Raw genomic sequence first — 25,009 nt, forward strand, 5'->3', positions numbered from 1 at the left:
GTTGTAACGGTGAAGCCAGTCCCAACAGGTTGCAAACGCTACTAGAAAAGAAAGTGCTTTTCACTTCCTCTGGGGGTGAGGAGCTACAGGTGCCCTGACACTGACGCGAAGATAAACAGGGGGTTTTCCCATTTTTTGAACTAAGTGGCTCGTGCGAGAATGCGCCAGAACTTCCCAGCATCGGCGGCTGCAGGGCAGACGGCCTCCCAGTGCCTGGCAGGGGACTTTCCGGGCGGGTCGGGTTGCAGGCGGGAGCGGCTGTATATCTTGGCCCCGGCAGCAGTCAGCGTGGCAAGCAGTCAGGGGAGCGCTAGAGAGAGGGCAGGCGCCGTGCAGCCGGGCTGAGCAACACTGAACCCTTAGCAGCCAGAGCAGGTGGAGCCAGAAGCTGAGCACGCAAGCCCGGGCAAGAGTGAGTTCCCCGTAAGTCCCCCGAGGACGGTCCTACTTGCCAACAATGCAAACGCTCTCGGTGGAACGCAAACCTTTTATTTTCATGCAATTTGGGGATCCTTTATTTCGAATTAACAAAATCGACTTGAAAATCATAACCCATGAAGAGCAGCATAATTATTTAAATCAGTTTCTAAAAAAATGTGTTTTGTGCGATGTCATTTCAAGCAAAGGTCTTAACAAGAGGTGATAAAATGTTACCAAGTGTGTAATATTTAGAACTGCAAGAAAAATGTGATGTTTTAAATGTAAAACATCTGCAGCAATGTTTATTGTTCTAACATAACATGTTGTTTGTGCTAATTTTTATTGCTGTCTTTTTTTATGTAATGTTCTGCGTTTTTTAAGTTTTCTGTTCCATTCTTCCTCTCTCCTTTTCTTTTTGTGTTGCTGTCATTCTTTCCCTTTTCTTCTTTAATCTATTTTCCTTTTACTTGTTTCTATTGTTGTGCTGCTGTTTTCTTTCCTTGTTTGTCACTCCCTTTGCTGCTTTTTCTTCTTTCTTTTGTCCTTTCCACACCCAAACGGTATCACACATCTGGCCTGTTGCGCTCCGTTTTTTTGCACCGTCATAAAATGCTCGCCTTGTCAAATCATACCTGCATGTGTATGAAATAAAGAATGGTTTGATAGATGCATAGCGCTTGCGCTGTGTTGAGGGGTGGCCTTCTTAGCGCCCCGGCAGTGTTCGGGCGGGTGGGAGAAGCGGAAGAACCGTGAAGGTGGCAAGTGCGGGTGTTGGTTAATGAGTCATTCTGCCGAGCCCGAGAGATGGAGTCTCAATGTTACTGGGAAGTTCACATCGCCTGCTTCCAGGCACACTTAGAGTGAAGGCTGGGATGGCAAGAGTCTTCTCCAGAAATGCTTGAAGCTTGTCTTTCACTGGTTTTGGAAGGCGGATCGTGGCGGTTTGGTCAGCTGGTAAAGTGCAAACACTCCGGTGATGCGGTCTGACCGAGTCTTTGTAGCGCTTTGTGAATTAGAAGAGGAGCTTTGAGATCCAAGTGTTCCTTGATCAGCAGTCGGTGCAGGGACGTGGCTGGAGCGATTCATGCCGAATATGTGCAGTGGTCGAAGTGAACGGGAACGGTCGGGAGCGGAGTTCCACTACTTTTGTTTTTTTACTGTTCATACTTCCACTACTTTTTTTTTGCAACCATTTTCACCTTTCCGGAACGGTTCTTTCTGAAGTTAAAGTACATTTCTCTGCTTTACCACCCAATGGCAGTTACAGCTAAACTGAAATCCGTTTGAAGTTTGAACTCAATTGGCTGTCAAGGAACATGGCTGCAACCCTTGAAAAATATGTTGCACGTTGCTCCCCGCCGGGTCACGGTTCCACTGCTTTTTTGGTACACTGTTGGGCACATGGCTGCATTCTGGGCTCTCGGTAGTTTGGGGAAGTACTGTGATGCTGTTGCGTGAGCCGAGGTGGGACGCTGCTGTTGCCAGCCCTGAAGCACTTCCCATGCCGCCGAGGGAGCAGCCGGTTAGTCCAGCGCAGGAGTCACAGCTGTTTGCAGGCACCTCTTTGCCACCAGGTGCAAGTAACCCATCCAGTTCGGACCCTATTCTTTTATTCCATTGCGTGGAGAAACTTGCATTTTACCATCTGAAGAAGAAGTCCTTTGTCATTTGGAAAGCTCATCCATTATTCTATGTCAGTATAATATTTTAAAGGAGACCAGTAAAGGGTTCAAAACTTGAAATGTGATAACTTTTTTTTTTTATTTAAGGCTCGTCTAACATGGCACCGGTGCTCAAGTCGAGGGAACACGCGTCTGCCCTCCTTTTTCAGAGGGCGGGAGCCAACCCACCTGGGGTTTGAAGAATTAAAAAAAAAACATGTTTGCTCCTTTTCAGTGTTCAGCCTGCTGCTAAAAGCTTCAAAGCCAGGATTTGAACCAACGTCGTCAGGATTTGGGACAAGACACTTAACCAGAGGACCAAATGAAGGTCTACTTATAATTCCACGGAAATATGTCATTATCATTTTCTACTGCAGGGAATATTTTCGGATCGCCATACCCTTGAAATATACCATTAGCATTTAAAACAGCTGGGAATATTTAAATACAGCTGGTCACGTCTGAATGTCACACCACATTAAAGGAAAGCCAGCACTCCTCCCCTCCCCCTGCCCCCATCCGCCCCTCCCTCTCCTGGCATATTTTCCGGGTGTTTGTGATTCATCCTTTAAAAGGCAAATGCTGGCAAAGGCAAATGCTGGCCCTGTGCACGCTCTTCGCTTGAGAAAGACCCATTGAATGAAATGTGCATATTTCACTTTAACACCTGGGACGCCACTTGTCATTGCATAGGTTTCCGAGTCCCCCACTTTTTTTAGGGCTTGCTTCCTGTACGGCAACACACCTGGTTTGCTCATTCCACTACAGGCAGCTTTGCTTTTCCAACCGTAAATACAGAACTACAAGTCCCGGAATGCAAGACAAAAGTCACAGAACTAGATGAGCTAACTCGGCCTGAAATGGGAGAGAGAGGTTGAGCGTAGCTCCTAGGTTGTGCATTGTCTGCATTGGCGCAGTGGCGTTTCCCACGGACTGCGGCCAGAAGTACGGCAACCAGATGCGCCCAGATGCCTCGGGTTTAGGTGCGCGATGTCAATGCATAAATAAATAATCCAGTGGGACCCAAAGCGCCGGTAAGCACAACCTCCATTTTGAATGAGTTGAGCAGAGTCGATTTGCGTGTAAGCAGCTCTGGACCGGTTCTGTGCAGTGCGCGAGTTTTGTTGAGAGCTGCTGGCTGAGATGTGAGCAGTTGAACATCCCCTGTGTCCATGTGCCCCCTAAATTAGTAGCTGCCAAAGACGTGTTTAATCCCTTTTTTATGCTTTGTTTACTTTTCACTACCTTCTTATTCGGAGCCTGCCTCCGTACCTGGTTGAAAAGAAGGAACTACGAGTAACACCGACTTACTCCTGGGGTTCCTGGATCAGGGGGGTAGTCAGCAGTAAGTCGGCGGTACTCATTGGAACTTCTTTGTGAATCGAACATCCATAGGAAATGTATTTATTTATTTATTTACTTGAAGTCAAAGTTATTACAATGTTTTAACGTGTTTTTACCGGTCACAAACATTCCTATAAACAAGTCGAGCTTAAGTGAACATGACGTCTTTCTGAATAAGCCCACGTGTTGTCTGTTGTGGTATTCGCCTCTATGCATGCAATGGACAGTGGACGTATGGAGTCACAACTGCTGGCCTAGGCTAGTAGGCATTTCTAAATAGGGCGAACCTACTCGCCTTTGGCGCATAAGGGGTTAATCATTTCTATAAATGAGTCTTATCTTTTAAGACCCTTTCGGGATAATGTTTGCATTGCGCCCATGCTCAGTTAATAACAATCTTCAGAGCACCTGAGGCCCATTCAAAAGTGGACGCGCAGGAAATGACCCCGGTTGCCACCCGTTCTTGTCGGCTGCATATGTGCCCTTTACTGCGCTTCGAAGCCGGCATTCCCGCGGGTTGGCGCTCCACAAAACTTCCAAATAAAATCCAGTCGAAAAAATGGTGAGCGTGAAGAATGCTTCCTACCCCTTTCACATGACTGGTGGCGGTGTCTATCCCACTGAGTGGCACATGCCAGGCAAATCACGGGCAGATAAAGCAAATGCAAACATGAGTGACTGTCCTATGCAAGGTGCGGTTTATGGCCGTGACTCAGTGTATTGTGCGCAGTGTGGATAACCAGGCCCGCAGAGAGTGCTCCCGGCCCTTCCCCAGTGCTCAGCATTAATCCCGTTGCCATGACGCCTGCCCTACAAACACAGCCCGCAGCCCCCTCCCTCCCTGCTGCCTGCAGCCGCATATCAGGCTAACACGCGGACAGCAATTGGGGCGATGTTAGTATGTATAGGGCGGCGTTATTAATTATTCCAGAACAGCCAGATCCCTGGCCCATGCAAGTACCATATTTATTTATTTATTCATGCATTCATTGTATCTGTTGACAGCGCCCACACCCGTGAGTATCACGGCGCCAGTCCGTTGTCTCGTCTATGGTTCTGTGGGAACACGTCTCATTGACGGAAGTATTTTGCAATCATGTCCGCTCAAAGGGCTTTTCTATTGTTGTTTTGAACCCCCATTGGTTCTTAAAAGGCTGTGGGTCAAGCGCCTTGTCACCCCTCTTCCCTGCACTCTCTCCCTGCTCATTTCTTAACCCTTTCACTTCTTCCCCTTTGCGTAATAAGATTTTTAGGTGCGGGTGAAATCGCCACTAGAAACGAAACTGCCGAAATTCGCCCCCAATTTCGCTTCGCTGGTGGAGTGGGGTATTTCCCGAATAGTTATTTTTAGGTGAATTTTGCTTTTTTTATGAAATTCATATATTTTTATTGTTGGAAATTTCAATTTGTTCACAAAAGGTTATTTTCTGCATGAATTTTCCTGCAAAAAAAATCAAAATGTCATGAACAAAGCATTTTTAAGGAAAAAACAAAATTTGGAGAAAGTGTCATTTTTGGCCGGAAACATCCAAAATGGCCCCTTTCGGTTTGACCAGAATTCGCCTATCTTCCCATGGAGGGATACAGAATATTGTCCATTACAGGGCCCCATACCTGCAGTTGGTGTTTTATATAGCTCCACATACCAGAAATTCACGTTCAGAGCGCTTGGGCATGCTCCCGAGAAAGACATACTTCAGCTGCTACCCCCTCTTAAGTGGGGGGGGGGGGTGAAAAATGCATGCGTGACATAAGCAAATAACTGTGTTGTATTTTTCAGTTTCCAGAGCTAATAGTTGCACAGCACTTCCTTGTTATGTTATGGTGCATTTGTATAGCGCCTTGTGTACCATTGGTATGATCTCAAAGCGCTGTGGGTGGAAGGGGACCGTGGTCCGTATCAGTTGAGAGATTGGTGTAGTAAATAGCTGGGCAGGGGGCTTCCTCTGCTGGCAGCAATCCTCCATCTAGTGTGTGCCACCCTACACCCCTCAGCACGTGGCATGATTGTGTTTCTTGTACCTGGCTGGAGGGGGCTCATCACACAGAGGGACACTTGGCAGTCGGGCTTCTTTGCATTAAAGACAGTGAATGCTGTTTTACATCACCCGGGAAGAGCACACACCTGCTTGTGTCCTCTTGTGGAATGGTGTTGGCTCAGCAGTGTGGGCAAACGGGTTCTTTTTGTCAAGTTTGTTCAGATTTGCATAAGACTGGGCTCTCCCTTTAAGGGCACAGATCTGCCAATTTTTTGAAAGATTTAGCTCAAACACTTGCATTGCATTTTTTGTGTTCCGTGTCATTTCATCGACAGTAATTACTTTGTGGTAATTTTACTACGAAGTCATTAGTTCAAAATGTTACTTTGAATTTGTTCTTTTAATTTTCAGGGGGTCCCACCCCCCATTCCTCCCCTTCCCCTTCATTACTACCCCTCCCCAAAATTCTCCCCACCCCTTTTTTCCCCATTAACCCTTAAATACCCATTTCTAAAAAAGTACTTTCCAAGTAATTACTTGTATTGTTTATCTTAGCGCCTCTACATGGGCAAGTGTTTCAAAGCGCTCAAGGAGACTGGGAGCATGGGGAAAAAACAACAGTCACTCAGAACCCTTGAATTTCTGAGACGGTAATAGTCGGCACAGGCAGAGCAAGTGCATAAAAATCCATTTAGCAGTTTGGATACAGCAAATAGGCCTAACGGCGAGTCTGCAGTTTTACGAGTGTAATTAAGGCTTTCGGCGATTAAGGCAATCGCAGTAAATTCACACGAAGTCATTTCTGTTGTGAATGAACAGGGTGCCCAGTTTTTGTAATGCTGGAATATTTGAATTTTAAGAGGAACATATAAACTGTTTTATTTTTTGTTGTCAAAACTGTAATGGCAATATTTGTAGCTACCACTTGGATATGCTTTTCAGCTGGAGCTGTTTCTCCTTTTTTTATTTATTCAGCATTTTATACAGGGGTCTGCAACCTCTGGCTCTTCATATGTTTTGGACTACAACTCCCATGATTCTTCACCATTCACTGCTGGCTAGGACTCATGGGAATTGAGCCCAAAACATCTGCAGAGCCAAAGGTTGCTCACCCCTGATTTAGAAGCGTTAGAAGCTGTGCTATTGGGGGGTGCACGCGTGTATGTCCATGGCTTCAAGCAGAACACATAAGGCATACGGTTAGAACCATTTGGAGGTAAACAGGCTGCATTTTATTGTTCAACATTTTAGCTAAACTTGATCTGGACTCCACTTGATTGCTACATTTTCAAATTAGCTCGACCATGTCCCCATCAGCTCCTTCTGACCCACGAGTAGCCTGTTGGCCTACTAGCTGTCTGAGCTGATCTGTCTAATGTCAAGCAGACAGTCGAATACTCAAGCCCAGGGGAGGAATTGGGCAGGAACAAGGGGGAGCTGCGCTCCATCAAAAACTGTCTTGCCAGAGCATCGTTCTGTGCAGACACGAGGCCCATCCCCATCCACCCCTCCCCCCTCTCTTCTCCAGATTGCTGTGAGTCTCCTGAATGCTGTGTCTGGTACACAGCGTTCGGGAAACGGCTGCAAGTCTCCCTGTGTCTCAGACACCGAGGTGCAAGCAACAGTCAGGGCAGAGAGCTTCCTGAACTTGGGGGCAGGTGGGGTTTACATCACTCATTGCATATCACAGCTCCCTGCACCCACAAAGACAGTTTTTCGATGCGTGCAGCTGAGCCGCGACATGCAACGACTTTTGTTCAACAGCCCAAACTCGAACAACAAAACTGTCCAAAGGTGAATATATGTCTCATTTTACTGTCAGGGTGACTATTCTAACAGAGGAAATGAGCACCATACCAAGTGTGCATTGCATGCTCAGAAGGAATTAACTTTTTAATTGCCAGCACAGACGCATGATAAATTGGTGGTCATTCTTATGTTCCCAAAAGGCACTTTCTTTTTATGCAAAGTAGCCAGCATGCTATATTCAGGGCACGCACATCATTCAACACTTAGTTCCGCCCCCAGTCCTGCTCACACCGCTGACAATCCGGCACCAGTCCCACACATACCCCCGCTACTCCCCATGCAACGTTGAGGGGGGTGTCCATTTCCAGCACTGCCCAAGCTTGTGATCCCACCCCCCCGCCCCCAGGAGCCAGCCAACCGTCCATGCCTGCTTCCTGACCTATTGGGCAGTAGAGGACTCGTCACCCACAGCCTGGCTAGTACAACGTAGTACATATAGCAAGTTTGTAAATTATCATAAAATCTCCATATAACATTGTGAAGGGCCACATCAACAGCGCCACAGGGCTGGTGGGCTACAGTCCAACAGCCCAAACATCCTGCAGGGGGCGCAGCGAGGAAAGAGGGAAAAGCGCCAGGGAAGCCCCTTCTTAATGGGGGGCCACTGGAACACAGGTAAGTCCCACTTTCCCTTCCGTGTCCCCTCAATCTCGCACCCTCACGGGCACCCCTCCCCCAAAAGTGTTCCCTTGAGGTCAGAGAAAGGACCCTAGACCCCAGTAGCCGCCATGACGTATGAGGCGGGCCCTAATAGCGGCCGCCCATGTAAGCCCATGGCAACGCCTCCATTCTTCACCCTCAAAGATCACGGCAGGTTTTGTGATGCCCCTCCCCCCGCCCCCACAACCACGCTCCCCCACACACACACACACACATTTTCGGGTCCCGGATGTTTTGTAGGGCCTTGTAAATAATGGAAAGAGAAAAGAAATGGCGCAGAGACAGTTCTGTAAGACACCAGGATGGCAGGACTAGATTGGTCAGCATAGGTGTCCATCATGGATCTGAAGTCCTATTTGGGAAAAAAAGCTGAAGTCTGGCAAAGCCCCCAGGAAGGGTTAATTCTCTTAATGAGTTTAGATGAGCCAAAACACGCCATCAACCGATTATTCAAACTTACGTGTGACATGGTTAATGTAGCCTGGCTGGGAGTGGTTGCATGTAAATTCCTGAAGAGTGTAAAACCGTATTGTTTCCATTTTGGAGAAGCCCCCCCCTTCTTTAGTTTGAGTCACTAGTTTGTTAAATCAAGAGAATTTGTCATTTCCCTGCATCTGATTGGTTAAGAGCCTTTGGGCCCGATTCATGGAATATTTGCACGGTTAAAAGTGAATGTGCACTGCTGAAAAGTGACTTTGCACTGCCGACACAAACCCTGATTCACGGAACCCTGCAAAGTGTATTTTTGCAGTGCAACGTCCGTGCAAAGTCAGTGCATAGTCATTTTTGCAGTAGAACATGACTTTGCCCGAACTTTGCACCGCAAAAATACACTTTGCACAGTTCCATGAATCGGGCACCTTGCATCTAAATCCCCATTAAGACCACCACCATCTTTGCTGTGCTGGTCTGATATCTTTGCCAAGATGTCAGACAGGCATTTCCCCCATGAATGGATTACATGGGCACTTTCTAGGCAGGGTGGGCACGTTTTCTGTCGTCATTGATGGCATGAGGGGATTTGCAGCTGGACTCTGCTATCCCTCTTGCGTGAATTCTGAATATCCCTTTATGCGGGCTCGAAAGGAGAACTTTGCGTGTCACAAAAGAACCCCGGCCAAAAGTGTCCAGAGTTACTTTAGCTCGTGTCCAGCTTTCGCTGCTGAACGTTACTACTGTCTGAATAGTTTTTAGTTTGGGTTATTGGGTGTCGCGTGCGTCACCGATACACCGAAACTTCTCCATTGGAGTACACACAGGGAGGAACAACATATGAGGAGGGACACAGAATCATAGGTGTTGTTTGGTTGTGTGCCCACCCTTTGCCATGCTAATCCTTATGGCCATTCCCACTCAGTTCCCGGTCCTCTCACCCAAAACACCTCCTGGGAACTCTTTGAGCGCGCTTTAATCAAGCCCTGCCATCAGGCTCTGCATTCAAAATGCCAGGCAGTGTTTGTTCAAAGCAGTCTTCTGAGAGTTCATGACTTAATCGGAGTTGGAAATGCACAGCTGGTGTAATACAAATGTCTTACCAGGTCTGCCTCAGCCTCTCAATTTAAAAACACTCTGCGCGTGCTTCTCTGAAGTCCTGTTAAAAACAAGCATTGGCAAAGTTAACATGTTTGCCTTGTGCATACTTGTTAAGCATTTGCCAGGCACTGCTATTAAATGCCCAGGTACCCGCACCATGTTGCACCTGCTACCAACAATGGGTAGTTAGTACCACTACGGCTGTGCCTGGCAATGCCTTTTCCTTGGCTACACAAAAGTCCAAACTGTTGGCATTGCCAATGCTTGTTGTGTGGAATGACGTGGAACTGGTGACGGGTGCTATATGGGTCCGTGCTGCCTCGGCGCACACCTGAAGCTTGAGCTGCCATGTCAGGCACAGGTGGCTGAGAGAAGCTGCAGCCAATCCTAGCCACGCGTCCCGCCCTGACGCACTCGCCGTGCCCTCCTGCTTACCTGCCCATGACCTTTCGCCTCTATAACCCGGTGTTTCTGAAAGTCTCGTGGCCAAGCCCTGCACTGGATACACTCACATTGATGTTTTAAAGCAGATAAGGACAGTCCGCCATATGCAGTCTGCCCTTTTCTGGCTTACTTTGGACACACCGCACAGTGTTCAGCTTCATGCTATGTCTGTATTATTGAGTTTATGTCTGGCCCTTTCTGAATAGGTTTGTCTTTTATACCAACACATTGGCGTCTGTTCCATCTAGAATCTCTCTCTCTCTCTTTCTTTCCCTCTCTCTCTCTTTCTCTCTCTCTCTTTCTCTCTTTCTCTCTCTCGCTCTTTTTCCCTCCTCTCTCTCCTTCTCCTCTCTCTCTATTTCTCTCTTTCTCCCCTCTCTCTCTCTCTATTTCTCCCCTCTCTTTCTCCCCCTCTCTCTCTCTTCTCCCCCCTCTCTCTCGCTGTCTCTCTCTCTCTCTGTTCTCTCTTTCTCCTCTTTCCCTTTCTCTGACTCACTCTCTGTTCTCTCTTTCTCTGCTTCCTCCTCTTTCTTCTTTCTTCCCCTCTCTCTTTTTCTCTCTCTCTCTCTTTCTCCTCTCTGTTCTCCTCTTTCTCCTCTCGTTCTCTCCTTTCTCTTTCTTCTCTCTTCTCTCTCTTCCTCTCTCCCTCTCTCTCTTTCTCTCTTTTCTCTCTCTTTTCCTCTTTCTCCTCGCTCTTCCCCTCTCTCTTTTCTCTCTTTCTTCTCTCTCTTCCTTTCTCTTTCCCATCTCTCCTTTTCCTGTTTTGTCTCTCTTCCTCTCTCTCCTCTCTTTCCTCTTTCTCCTGTTTCCTCTCTCTCTCCCCTCTCACTTTCCCTCTCTCTCTTCTCTCTCTCTCTTTCTCCTATCTGTTCCTCTCTTTTACCTCTTTCTTCTCTCTCTTCCTCTCGCCTGTCTCCCTCTCTTTCTCCTCTCTCTTTTTCCTCTCTCTCTTTCTCCTCTCTCTTTTCACTCTTTTTTCCTCTTCTTTTTTCCTCTTTCTTCTCTCTTTCTTCTTTGCTCTCTCTTTCCCCTCTCTCTTTTTTCTGTCTCCTTCTCTCTCCTCTCTCTTTTCTCCCTTTCTCCTGTTTCTTCTCTCTCTTGCTCCCTCTCCCTCTCTCTCTCTCTTCCTCTCTCTACTCTCCAAAGAGCACCTTTTCTAGTTCCACCCCTGATCCGCCACCTCACATACTGTGACTTCTAATTCCGGGAGAAACTTACACTAAACTCGTCTTGCTTCCTATATTCTCCTTATCCCTTTTATAAATTTCTAATTCTCAGTCATAACTGCATCCCCCATAACATTTTAACTTTATTTAGTGGGTGCAGGCTTAGAGTACGAGAACACTCCCGATGATACTTGCCCAGTTGCCAACATGACCCATTCCATTCTGTAGATGCTGAACCACTTCTGTTTATTCTTTGCATTCTAGAACTTGTAGTCTGAGTTTTACAATGGGGAAAACAAAACTACAAGTCCCAGAATGCAAATAAAGGAGAAGCACCTATAGAGTGCAATGGATTATGTTGGCAACTATGTGCTTGTAGTTAGACATGTTCTGGGAGCCCATATTTTAACTCTCTCTACTATCTTTTTCCTTCTGGGGCCAGATTACAGAATCTTTGCACCGGTGCAAGTGCAAAGTTGCACGGTATTAGCACTACGGAAAAGTTTGCCCTATTTTTAAAAACACAGGCATATTTGAAAGCCACTGCACAATAGAAAGTGCAGCTTGGAATCGTATAAGCACCAGGGCACAAATTGCCCTAGTGAAAAAAAGAAATATGTTCACATCAGGGCCCAGTTTGCCCCGGTGCTAATACAGATTGGTATTAGCACTGGGGCAAACTTTGCCCTGGTGCAAAAATGCATCAAAATCTACTTTTTTGCAGTAGGGGAATGTTTGCCCTGGTGTTTATACCATGCCAAACTGCGCTTGTCATGGTGTAATGGTTTTGGAATATGTCTCAGCGTTTATAAAAACCGCTGCCCCAGTTCTAATACCGTGCAATTTTTCACTTGCACCGGTGCCAAATTTCTTTAATCTGGCCCCTGAAAGTATCTCCTCTAGAAATTGACACATTCCTCTTCCCTGGGTTTCAACCAGAAATGGACTGTGGAACTGAATACAACCCTCGTCTTGGGAGGATAGCTCAGGGGCAAGGTGCTCGCCTTGGAAGCAAGATGACAAGGAGCAACACAGGTTCGATCCCTGGGTCCGTGCTTAGAAACCTCTGGCTATTAAGCGTGTTTTAAATAACCTATCATATATATGTATATATATATATAAAGTCATATATGCAGCTGGGTGACCTCTTGAACTAGACACATTACTCCTGGTGTGCTACCCAGAGGTGGATGCGAGCACACAATAATAGCCGGCATGCCCGGTAGAACTAAACCACCTGTGTGGCCGCCTCAACTACAACTACACACAATGTTCCAAATGGGCCCTGATGACTCGCTGGACACAATACTCCAGATGTGCTGTCCAGAGATGGATGCGATACCCCTGGTGTACCCTTCAGAACTGGACACAATACTACCAGAGCACCCTGAAGATCAGTACGCAATACTCCACATGTGTCGTTCATAGATGAAAAAAATACTCCAGATGTGGCCACTTGAGCAAGACACAGTACTTCCCACAGGGCCTTCAGAATTCCTCCCAATACTAATGGTGTAAATCCAGAGCTGGACCTAATACTCTAGCTGTGCCGCCTTCACCTCGCTACAAGGGACATATGGGCCGCATTACAAGTTGGCAGGTCTGGAAATAAAGTGCCAGTGATAATGTATACCAGCACTTTTCCGGACCGGCCAACTAATAGTTTGCCGTAGGGTGGAGGATTTACCTCCACTGCTGGAGGTATATCGCCACCCTACCAGCAAATAACTGCTGGTATTACCAGCCCGGTAATCCCAGCAAATCCCCCCGTCTCTGACATTTGTAATATTCTGGTAATTTCGGCAGACCAAGTGGTGAAAACGGTATTACAGTTTGCCGGTACCCTGCCAAAAATGAGCCTCATAGTCTGCTACATGTGCCTTCCCGAATTTCACCCAATGCACCAGATGTGCTCCCTGCACCCCCACCTGTGCACAGTGCACCAGATGTGCTTTCTTGAACTTGCCACAAAATGTCTTCTGTAGCATCCAGACTGGCTACAAAAGTCCACATGTAATGTAATATAATGTAATTGGTCATTTGCATAGCGCCTTTATCCCATTTGACCTTTGGTGCTGGACACACTACCCCGTAGGTGACCAGCAGCATTGGTCACAATGCGTGAGACGTAGCATCGAACATGGGCACAATGAGAACCCGCTATAAATCTCCCTCTCTTTCCTGCAGCTTTTACATCTGCTTCCTGGGCCTCCTGCACCAGCTTACGAACTGCCCTCGTAGCATCCACCTGGCGGTGGAGCAGAAGCGACAGCCATGCGCTCGAACGACAGGAGAAAGAGCTCTGAAAACATACGTAAGTTGACGTTGAATCTGAAGCTGAACGTGCATCTGTTTCCACAGACAGTGTTAGGTGGGACCTGCTGTTTAGTTTACATTGAATCTGATGCTGCAAGTGTATCTGTTTCCGCAGACAGTGTTAGGTGGGACCGGCTGTTTAGTTTACATTGAATCTGATGCTGCAAGTGTGTCTGTTTCCGCAGACAGTGTTAGGTGGGACCTGTTGTTTAGTTTACATTGAATCTGATGTTGCAAGTGTATCTGTTTCCGCAGACAGTGTTAGGTGGGACCTGCTGTTTAGTTTACATTGAATCTGATGTTTCAAGTGTATCTGTTTCCGCAGTGTTAGGTGGTACCTGCTGTTTAGTTTACATTGAATCTGATGTTGCAAGTGTATCTGTTTCCGCAGACAGTGTTAGGTGGGACCTGCTGTTTAGTTTACATTGAATCTGATGTTTCAAGTGTATCTGTTTCCGCAGTGTTAGGTGGTACCTGCTGTTTAGTTTACATTGAATCTGACACTGCAAGTGTGTCTATTTCCGCAGACAGTGTAAGGTGGGACCTGCTATTATAGTTCACATTGAATCTGACGTTGCAAATGTATCTGTTTCCAGGAACAGTGTTAGGTGGGACCTGCTGTTATAGTTCACGTTGAATCTGACCCTGCAAGTGTGTCTGTTTGCGCAGTGTTAGGTGGGACCTGCTGTTATAGTTCACGTTGAATCTGACCCTGCAAGTGTGTCTGTTTGCGCAGTGTTAGGTGGGACCTGCTGTTATAGTTCACGTTGAATCTGACCCTGCAAGTGTGTCTGTTTGCGCAGTGTTAGGTGGGACCTGCTGCTACAGTTCATGTTTAATCTGACCCTGCAAGTGTGTCTGTTTGTGCAGTGTTAGCTGGGACCTGCTGTTATAATTCACGTTGAATCTGACCCTGCAAGTCTGTCTGTTTGCGCAGTGTTAGGTGGGACCTGCTGCTATAGTTCACGTTGAATCTAACCCTGCAAGTGTCTGTTTCCGCAGTGTTAGGTGGGACCTGCTGTTATAGTTCACGTTGAATCTGACCCTGCAAGTGTGTCTGTTTGCGCAGTGTTAGATGCGACCTACTGTTATACTTCACGTTGAATCTGACCCTGCAAGTGTGTCTGTTTGCGCAGTGTTAGGTGGGACCTGCTGCTACAGTTCACGTTGAATCTGACCCTGCAAGTGTGTCTGTTTCCGCAGTGTTAGGTGGGACCTGCTGCTACAGTTCACGTTGAATCTGACCCTGCAAGTGTGTCTGTTTCCGCAGTGTTAGGTGGGACCTGCTGCTACAGTTCACACTGAAACTGACCCTGCAAGTGTCTGTTTCCGCAGTGTTAGGTGGGCCCTGCTGTTACAGTTCACGTTGAATCTGACGTTGCACGTGCGTCTGTTTCTGCAGACAGTGGAAAGTGGAACCTGCCATTACAGCCAGAAAGACGCATAACTGGTAGAACGTGTTACAGATAGACAAAGAGTGCCGCTTCTGATTCAGCAGCACCTGCAGCAGTTGTCTTGGCGGTTTCTTGTGGCCGCGTGCAGCAGGGATGTGGCCTGGAAGTTAGGGCCGGACGGCCCCCTTTTGGGGTGGAACCGAGCATGGTTTGCATATAGTCTTTCCCCTTCTGCAATAGCTCTGCAGGCTGAAAAATGATGGTTTGGTAAGCAGAGGACTGGATAAGCAGCTACAGATTGGAATGGGTCATGTTGGCAACTGTGGTTAAAACAGATGATTTATCGACAAGCTGAAATCATTCATCACTAAAAACATTTTTGTTTTGTGATTTCCACTGTTACCTCTGTTTGGCTTTGTGATTGTTTATGCATCCGATGTGGCGAGCCTCTCACTACAAGGAGCAGCAAAAGATTTGCCCCTTATATAAACCGGAGGCGCTGCACATCAAAGAGTTTGGTGGGTGGGTCCTGTGACAAATGCATCACAGAAACCCAGGTCTGCCATCATACAACATTAACTTTCCACGTGTTTACTTCTTAAGACACGGGGAAAGGGGCGATTTGCCCAGGATCCCCTCCATTGAACGCACAATGGACCTGGAACCACATTACCCTGTCAAACAAGGGACCGAATGGGTCACCGTTCTGACAACACCTGCCAGGGACTACAAAAATAACACACCTTCCTGCTGGAGCATTTTGTGTGATGCCATTTGCATAAATTACACGGAGGAGACCCTCACATGCAAATACAGTCCCACCCCAGGTATCCCGCAACTTGGTGTCGTCCCATACAGAATTATGCCAGACGCAGAAATGATGTGCGAAGCCGCCTCTGCTGTTCTGCTGCACGCAGTTTAATGAAGCCTGGGGCAGTGAAGACTGGCGTGGCCTTTAACTCTGTGGAGCTATGACAGGTGGAACATTTCCACTGTTAAGTCAGAAGGTCAGATTTCACCCGGGCCATCACTCTCCAGGCACTGAGGTTGGAATGCCAACTGCGTAAGCCCAGAAAAGTATTTTCTAGTTGTTTCCCCATATTTCTAGACTGCTGCTTTCTAGGTGAGATACTTTTTTTCCGTAAATGGAACAAATAGACCTGAGGCTAAGGTTTCCGCATTCTGCACTGCAATGAACTGCCCTGGAGAAGAGCAGCGAAACCTGTCAGTCCACTGCCGAATGCCAACGCCTTCATTAATTGGTTGTTACCTGAGAGTTGAGCAAAGCACCTTACCGCTGTCCAGGCCACTCCCAGAGAAGGGATATTTCGATAAAGGCAATGGCCCTCACTATAACTCTGGCGGCAGCCGTGCCCTTAGAGTTGTTTTTTTTCCGGCACCCGCAAATGGGCAGTAACCGGGTCATGGCGAGTTTCGCAGACCCGGTAATTGCCCATTCGCGGGTGCCGTTATGGCCGGCCTCCCGATCCCCATTCTGCCCCATAGGGCAGAATGGCAGGTCAGCAGCATGGTTGCACCGGCACCGTTTTATGAGTTCTGCTCGCGGGTGCCGGTATGCACGGCTGGTCAGACCAGGCGTGCAGTCCGGCACCGGCGAGCAGAACTTGTAGTGTGGTGGAGAGGTAACAGCGCCAGTAGCACTACCGGTGCCGTTGTTGCCTTTCCGCCACACTCATAATGAGGCGCAATAACTAGAAAGAACTCTAGCCGGTGCTGCAACCCTGATGTCAGGCTGGGGTGACATCAGGTGTGGGCTGGAGGTCATTACATCGTCGAGTGTGAAAACAAGGTGCTCTAATCTCAATTTCGCCACTTGACGTCATTGTGTGATATCGATCAAATCGCCCTTTGGGCCGGTATCCCAGTTCCCTTGTATGCCTATAAATTATATAAGCATGATCAAATCGGCTAGGTTTTTGTCTATCATATGTCAAGTGCAGCCTCAAATGGCCCTTTAAGCTTTAGGCATTGCCTCGATCCCTCTGGGTTGGGTGCGCTATATAAATTGCAAAACAAATAAATAAATAAAGGACAGCAAAAGAAGTTGACACCTTTACAAGGGATAATAATCCATACAGCAGTTAACACAGACGGTAACCCACTTCAAACAAAGCAAGTAGAGTAAACCAAACTCTTGGCAAACACTTAAACAGGGCCTGCCTTGTGCAAATAAACGGCATAGGGAGATAACATTGTGGCAGAATTTGTCGAATTTGAATTCCTCAACTTTTTTTAGATTAAATTAGGTGCAAATATATGTGGGGGTTGGCTAATTGTGATAATAAAGAAAGGGGGAGGTTGGAGGGGCAGGAGTAGGGGGTCACCCCTGCATATTTGCGGCCAAATGTAAAAAAAAAATAAAAATGCAAATTAAACGAAATCGAAGCCGACAAAAAAACTCGCCCAAATCATGTAGAACCCGAAGAAACCGGCCGGTTGTCTTGACTCGTACCCAAATTATCGTCAATCAACAGAATTCCCCTTTGATGATAGCTGGATTGGGTTTGGTGACCTATCTTGGCATAAACCTCTAGACCAAAAGAAGAAAAAAGCAATCCTTGGTGGAAAGCTATGAATTTATTTCATGTGCTGGCAATTACACCGAGCAGCCTTCCATTCCATCATTTTCTAGCCCTTGAAGCACAATCACATGAGGGGATAAAACATATGAAAAATAATCCTGGCCCTATCCCAAAGGGACAATCCACCCTGGCTTGTCTGATCACGTTCCTTCAGTCAGCATGACCCCCTTGGTAGCCGCAGACACGTTTCGGCCTCACTGAGCTTCAGCAGGGTGTTATAGAAGTTTCCTACTAATCTCATCTCATTTATTTCAGTGAAACTATATTTCACTGAGTTACATACAAGACTCACATGCAAAACTAAACACATTTTCAAAAATAGAAGTTAGTTCAATATAAAAAGTAAATTCACTCTGAACAATGGTTATAAAATGACAGGTAATGCACCAGAAGAGGTTATGCAGACACACAAACTGAGGGTAAGCAGGCTTCTTCCATTAAACAATACTGAAGAGGGTCCATTTCGGTGAAATAAATATATTGAATTGCATTTATTTGAGTAACTTGTAGGCGAAATGACATGAAAGAGCTGTAGAACAGTCACATGAAACTTGGCACTTGTATGGGGCATATAAGGGTGGCTTTGAAATGCGAACAATGGAAAGCTAGGAATTCAGTACAACCACTGGCAATGGTTCTGGCTTCCTTTTGAGGTTGATTTTCATACAGTGTTTCTCCTTCTGTAAAGATACAGATGCGATATAGAAAGACCCAATACTGCCCAGAGAAATTGCCAGCATCTGTGGCTGACCAATACCTATCCATCCATCAAATGATCCTTGTAGCCTTGGGAGGATAGCTCAGGGGCAACATGCTCGCCTTGAAAGCAAGATGAACTGGAGCAACGCAGGTTCGAGCAACGCAGGTTCGATCCCCGGGTCCGCGCTTAGAAACCTCTGGGTATTAAGCGCGTTATAAATAACCAATTACAATTACAACCGTGCGCATAACCAATTCCAGTTCTCATTACCCTCGCCTGCCTCATCAAAAATCAACAGAATGAGGGGAGGGCCATACTCTCTGGATAATGACCCACCCCCCAAGTTATTGCCTGAGATGACTACAGTCTATATAAGCAATCATGACACCACCCAAGGTATATGGAGAAGTGCATTGAAAAGAGAAAGTGAAGGATATTAGGCTGCTTCTCCAATCAAAATGTATTTGTATTTATTTGAAGAACAGGGATGCCATTTTCATCAGAAAGGACTTACAATAACACATTTACAGATGGCAAAACCATTTCCACCAAGCATGCCTGTACAACAGCATAAAGGTGAGAACAAGCAGTGAGCCACTTTAAGAGGGAGTGAAAAGCTGGTACATATACCGAGACAAAAACAAAATGTGAGCAATCAGGTTTATACCAGTGATTATGGAATGCATTCTGAGCATTCTGATTGGCTGAGAAGGTCTATAATGGAATCCCTGTGTTAATAAGGGTTTTGGAGCACTCCTTTCTTGATGATGGTTAGTGGGGTTTGTGATCTATTGTGACATCATTCACTGTCTGAGTGTCCTGAGACGATCACGGCAGCAAGCTGTAAGGACGGCGAACAGGAGGTTGAGCCTGCCAACTTAAAGGAGGCTGGATGGCTATATTGTCCCACCAGGGTGCACATACACACAAGCACGGATAATATTGAGGAATGGAACTGTCGAGTGTCTGATGGACCGGCGGGGAAGGGGGTGCACAGGCACAAAGAAGGATTGGGAGGTGTGGGTATGAATGATTCTCTTTGGGAAACATACCAGCATACATACATGGGCCATGGACCACTATACGGGGGACCTCTCCAACAGACAGACTTGGCATTTGGGTCAGCGAGGAGTAGGGGATCTCTGTGCGGCGCATCATGCAATAGGAAATGGCTTGAAGGGCTGGCATCTGAAGATGCAGGTGTGAAACATTGGATGAGACTGGAATGGAGGTAGAGTTGGGAGGTGTCATGAATGCAATTGTTCAGGGAGGTATTAAACTGGCTCAAAGAGATGACCCTCAGATTGATATGAGACCACGCAACATCGGTTGGGGGAACAGGCACAGGAGCAGAACATCATCTTGGGGGAGGGGGAGCCAACAGAGAGACATATGCGATTGAATGGAGAGGTGGGAGTTGAACATCGGAGGAAGGGAAGTGGAGATCCAAAGGTTTTGGGTTTGGCTTGACCTTGGTGGAACTGACTCACGACGACGAGGCCTGGTGATGTGCATGGTGCATAGCTGTGCAGGTCCACGCTGTTAGAAGAGAGCTCCTGCGTATGGGAACTAACCGTGTGACTTGTCCTTTGTCTAGGCAACAGCTCCTGCTTCTATGGTGGTGAAGTCATTAAACATGGATTTCTCACCAAGTCTCCACCTGGAGAACTCTTCTCTAAACAGGTACACACAATCTTCTGCACTATTGCTGAGGCCGCCGTTATTGTCCCTTCCCTGTTCTACTTCATCTTGTCATTTTTCTTTTACCCATAGTCCTCGTGGAAAAGGAGGTATTTTCTGTTGGTGAAATTGAGCAGGAATTCCTATACCCTTCAGTATTATGCATCCCAAAACCTAAAGAATCCGCAGAAGGGGGAGATCAAACTTGAAAAGTAGGTACACCCCTTTTTTTTTGGAGAGCTCTTTGCTTGCTGCAGGTTTTACCCAAAGTCCTGTTTCAATGAGCTATGGGGCAATCATAGAGGATTACGAAAAGGGGCAACTTGCTGCGCGCAAGTGGTTGACAATGGGCCTCATTACACGGAGGGCGGAGAACCATGGCGCTATTAGCGCCATGGTTCATGCCGGTAAAATACCGGCACCGCCTTGGCTGAAAGGGGAATTACCACCCCAGTCCAAGGTTGGCGGGGCGGTAATTCCCCCTTCCACCATTGCCCTTCCCCATTCCCATTTTTGCCCCATAGGGCTCAATGGGAATGGGGAAGCGCTAATTACGGTACCGCAAATTGCGGTACCATAATTAGCTCCCTGGGTCCCTTTGCGGCTTGGTTTTTAACGCCTGCAAAAATCAGGTGTTAAATCCCCCAACCCGCAAAGGGACCTCGTAGTAAGGCGATAAGGATTTACCGGTACCAGTATTTTACCGGTACCGGTAAATCCTTACCGCCATCCGTGTAATGAGGCCCATAATGAGTCGTGAATTCCGTGTTGTGTGAGTGATGTACTGGCGTGGATGTGCCCAGTGGTGAGGGCTTTAGCAATGTCCATGGTTTGGCATGGTGCTACCTTAGCCTACAAACTATTTGGGTGGACGAAGACGCATTGGCAGAATAGGTGTATTTTCAGATGACACCAGGGCTCAACCTGCAGCCCTTGTGTTTCTAGCTCATAATTCGTCAAAACTAATCCCGACACCAAACTGATGTCTCTCTCTGAGCCTGCCCCAAGCATGCATCCCATTTGTGAATTCAGGATTGAAATCCGCAGAAATACCCCATTTGTGGCGCAAATAACTTCAGCGTGGGGGGTGGGGGGTTTGCCATCTTCTTCCTATCTAAAATCAAAGAAAATAGCCCCAGCTTCCCGGAAAACCACTGTTTCCTGTAAAGCCTCAGGAAAGTGGGTCACAACTGTCACCCCATCTCCCGTCAGCTGACGCCCACAGAGATCACCCTGTAAAGATCAGTTTCTGTGTGAGGAGGGGTTCTATTTTACCCAAAAAGAAAATGGCGTCCCTTAAGACAGATTCTTCTGACTTGTTCTTGGAAGAACAGAATTGAAGGAAATGTCATTGATTCAAATTTGCAATTAATAATAATAATTATTTAGCATTTATATAGCGCTACGAAACCTCAGGTATCTGAGCGCTGCTTATTACCCGGAGTGTGTGGTGTTCATTTATCGACCTCGGAAGGATGAAAGGCTGAGTTTGGCACTGCCGGGATTCGAACCTGCGTCAGCAGGCTCTGCGCAGATGTCAAAGCGAGCGCTCTACTTACTTGCTGTGCTATCTGACCAGCTTGGGAACTCATTGGACACTGAAGGCCTGAAGGCGCAAAGGTGTGCAGTGCAATCTGGTGACTTAGGGCCTTGTTCAGGCATTTACTCTCGATACTGTAGCACCCCATTCTTTCCCATTTACGATAAAGAAATCGATGATTACTGTTCCTCGAACCTTTCGGACAACAAGCATCAAGAAATATGCCACCCATTACCAAACTGAAGCTGTGGGTCCATAGACATCAAATATGAGAAACGGGTTCCACTGCCAAGACCATTTATCATCTGGTGTCCCAGAAATGTATTCAGGACACTTTTGAGGACGCAGCAAGGACACCCCTCTATTAATGTGGCATCAATGACCATAGATGACATGTTAGTGGAAGGAGAGGCAAGGGGTAACAAGCTCAGCGCCTATTGAAAGGCATCAAACATTGGAGAGGTTTATGCTGGTGAGCGTTTGAGGTTATTGTGGAAGCTACTGTGCCATGAAATGGAGGAAGGTGCCACGGTGACGCAGTGCCTGGCTCACTCGCCTTGAACCTCCAGCCACTCAGGTTCCCGGGATATCAAACATCAATATCCATGAGTCAATTTTACATGCAATATTAAAGTTCTTAATGTATATACTTTGATCTCGGGAATATTCATTTTGGTCACCGTGGTCTGTTTGCTAATGTCCACGATTGTACTTTAACAACCGTTCGCATCAGCAGGAGGGTAACTACAGGCATAGAGTATGCCAGGGTGCTGCTCTTTTTGGCATCTAGTTGGAGTCATGGCGATGTCTGGCCAGAGTTATCGGTGATTAGAGATTCACAGGAAGCCCAACTCTCCCTGAAGGGGAGCGAATCTGATTGGCTCATCCTGCTAACAACAATTGACCTTATCCAAAATCTCTCTTCAAGCAACACCAACAGACCGAATTTCCGTCAAAATGCAGGCAAATGCTGAAAGCAAAAAGTGCATTTTTAGTTGTTGATTATTTTCCTCTGGCCACAGCGCTTCCTTGCGCAAGTGTTTCTAAAATGAGGTGTCTGCGGGTTTGGAGGGATTTAAAAGGTGGAGAATGGGGACGGTGCGGTTGTTCGGTGGACCAAGAAGACGGGAGTGCTCTAGAATTAGTGAGTGGAGTGAACATAAGGAGCAGCGGATCGCATGAGAGGAAGAATTTAAGAAGTTGGATAGGAGGGAGTCAGTTGGATCATGAGTGGATGAGTAGCGCGTGGAGGGACATTAGTATAAAAAGACCAAGAGATGAAGGGTTTCCTTGTTAACAGGAGAGAAATATATAATAATGCATATTTACCAGTACTGCCAGTAATACACTGCAATGGAAAATATGATGAATGGTGCATGGACAGTCTGTATGGTAACACGTGCTAACCTGTGCATTCTATGTCCCTTTTTTTGGCAGAGTTCTAGGTGTACATAACACGATTATAAACCCAGATAAATTGGCAGCGGTGCAGAAGATGTTTAAGTGTGTGGGCGATCAAATCATTTGCATCTCAACGAAGAAACGAGAGTACTACCTGATTGGCGATGAAATGTGAGTTCTCGGTGGCGCGCTGCATCCACCGCTTCCCCCATGAATACGGAAAAGCTTGAATGTTCTGTGGGTTTATGCATCTTGTGTGTTGGCTCTTGTCACCGCCACTCTGTGGGTAATTATTAAGTAATACATGCAAATGAACCCCAATAAGCTAAAGACATGATGGCCCCGCTCTTCGCACAATGCCTGACCTGCACGGAACGCCGATCACTCTTTCTCTCCTCACCTGCTGCATTACTGCATTGAGTACTTCTAAAGCTACTCCATGTTTTAGCTAAGCCTATGCTATATAAATCTCTACAACAAGGATACGCACCCTCCAGGACTCCATATGGTTTGGATTTCAAACCCCCTGATCCCTCAACATTGACTATATTTGGTACGGTTGATGGGAGTTGTAAGCCAAAGCACCTGGAGAGCTGTAAGTTGCCTCCACCTTCTCTAGAAATACATTATGTTCAAGCAGCTTCTAGCGCACAGGTGTCTCACAGGAGGAGTTGCGCAGTTACTACTATTCAACTCCGGCAACGCAACACAGCTCTTGGACTCTCCGTAAAGCCCACCTGCTACTTATTTTTCATCTTCATGCAGAGAGCCAAAGAACAAACATTTAAATAAAGTTCAACATGCATTCGAAATAATTGTTGTGACCCCACAGGGGGTATTAGCATAATTGACCTAAACAAACATGACCTAAAACATTTGATCGAATTATTTTGACCTTTTTTTGGTTAAATTTAATTCAATGTATATATCAGGGTGGGTAAGGGTATAGATTAGGTTGAGGGGAAGTGGGGGGGGTTGCGGGAGGTCTAGAAGAGACGCGTTCTCTAAATTGAGCATCCTATAAATACAACTGGGTGTAATTACATTTCTCTCCTACTTATATTTATTTATTAATGCACACTCCAGGAACCACCCCACAAATGAAGCAAAATTATTAATGGAGAGTGATCTTTTGTATGGTTCTACGTCATTCAATTGGCAGGATTTTTTTGCTGAGTTTTTTGCTGCCAATTTTTGACCCCAAAAACTCATCGAATTTGTCTGTCCTTTTTTAGTTTGGGGCTGTTCACCCCCCAATTCCCTGCTTCCTAGTTATTTCCTAGCTATTCCTCACCTGCCCCCCACCCTTTAGATCCCTTTACCACCCTCCCCCATATTTTTCAATTCGTTTTTTTGGCAATAAATCGGCAGCAAAAAACTCTGCGAAATAAAAGCCTGCCAATAAATGAACGTTGTACCCTTTTGTATCTCATAATGTTGGCATCAATATGTTGCACGCGGAGCTTCAACACATGTAAAACATGTCAGTGTCGAGTCTGAATACTTTCCTGCTATATGTGCAATAATCTTAAAATGTTTGTCGATCGTTTACAGAATTTCCAACCTCCAATATAAATATCGCTGAATTAGTGCATTCCTTCATTAATGTTTAACCCCTTTGGGAACTTGGTCTTTACGTCCATTTTCTATTGGACCTCTTTGCCTTTGAGTTTCAGCTCATGATTGCCAGCAATTGAATGTGGTCTTGTATGAGCCACTCAGACATTGCTAATTAGTGTCTTCATAGTTCTACCTTTGGCAACATCGTATTATTCTATTGATTGTTCACTTGAAGAAATAAACCATTTTGGTCAAATTCTTTTTTCTTTTTTTTTATTGCCTGGCACAGATCACAGGTGAAAGAGTGGTTTGATGCCATTTTAAAAGCATGGGAAGAGACGCCGAATGCGGCAGATCTGGTACGTATGTTCAGCCAACCGAGACAAACGTATGGATACATAGATATTAAATGCTGTCATTAATTAGTCACAATGTTGCACCGCATACTGACACTGAACGGTCAGCAGCAAGACGGTCCGAAAGCTCCTAAATTCGGTCCGTGGTATTCAGAACCCAACATAGGCTCAATTTTAAGCCATTGGCAATAGTCATTTAATTCCAATATTGAACATATAACCTGATTGATTGGTCATTGAATTTATACAGCAAATCCAACATTAAATGTTCTTATGCAGTTTAATTTTTAGACTCCACAGGTTATTTGATTCCTAGAGTTACTCTCTAATTTAATTTCACTCTTTTGGTTTCTAGACTCAGTCTCAACACTCTTCCTTAAACAGGTCTAGGTTGTGGTTCCAAATTTAAAATGTGTTTCTCATACAATACTTGCTACCACATT

General features: G+C 46.3%; 1 protein-coding gene across 7 annotated transcripts in view; it reads left to right on the forward strand.

Annotated features, from left to right (window-relative positions):
• Window positions 1–276: 276 nt before the first annotated feature.
• The window catches only part of PLEKHS1 (pleckstrin homology domain containing S1), a 58,710-nt gene continuing 33,977 nt past the window's right edge, over window positions 277–25,009 (forward strand). For 4 of the 7 annotated variants that reach the window (XM_069611857.1, XM_069611860.1, XM_069611861.1 and 1 more), the window contains exons 1-6: window positions 281–423; window positions 13,204–13,330; window positions 19,627–19,712; window positions 19,803–19,921; window positions 22,687–22,821; window positions 24,500–24,569. In XM_069611857.1, the coding sequence (XP_069467958.1) occupies window positions 13,291–13,330; window positions 19,627–19,712; window positions 19,803–19,921; window positions 22,687–22,821; window positions 24,500–24,569 (450 nt within the window). In that variant the 5' untranslated portion in view covers window positions 281–423; window positions 13,204–13,290. Of the gene's footprint in view, window positions 424–2,644; window positions 3,116–13,203; window positions 13,331–19,626; window positions 19,713–19,802; window positions 19,922–22,686; window positions 22,822–24,499; window positions 24,570–25,009 lie in introns of those variants that run through there. The other 3 variants (XM_069611858.1, XM_069611859.1, XM_069611863.1) reach the window with 3 other exon arrangements.

This window comes from Ambystoma mexicanum, chromosome 8 (assembly GCF_040938575.1).
Source record: "Ambystoma mexicanum isolate Mex_15411 chromosome 8, UKY_AmexF1_1, whole genome shotgun sequence".
NCBI classification, from domain to species: Eukaryota; Metazoa; Chordata; class Amphibia; order Caudata; family Ambystomatidae; genus Ambystoma; species Ambystoma mexicanum.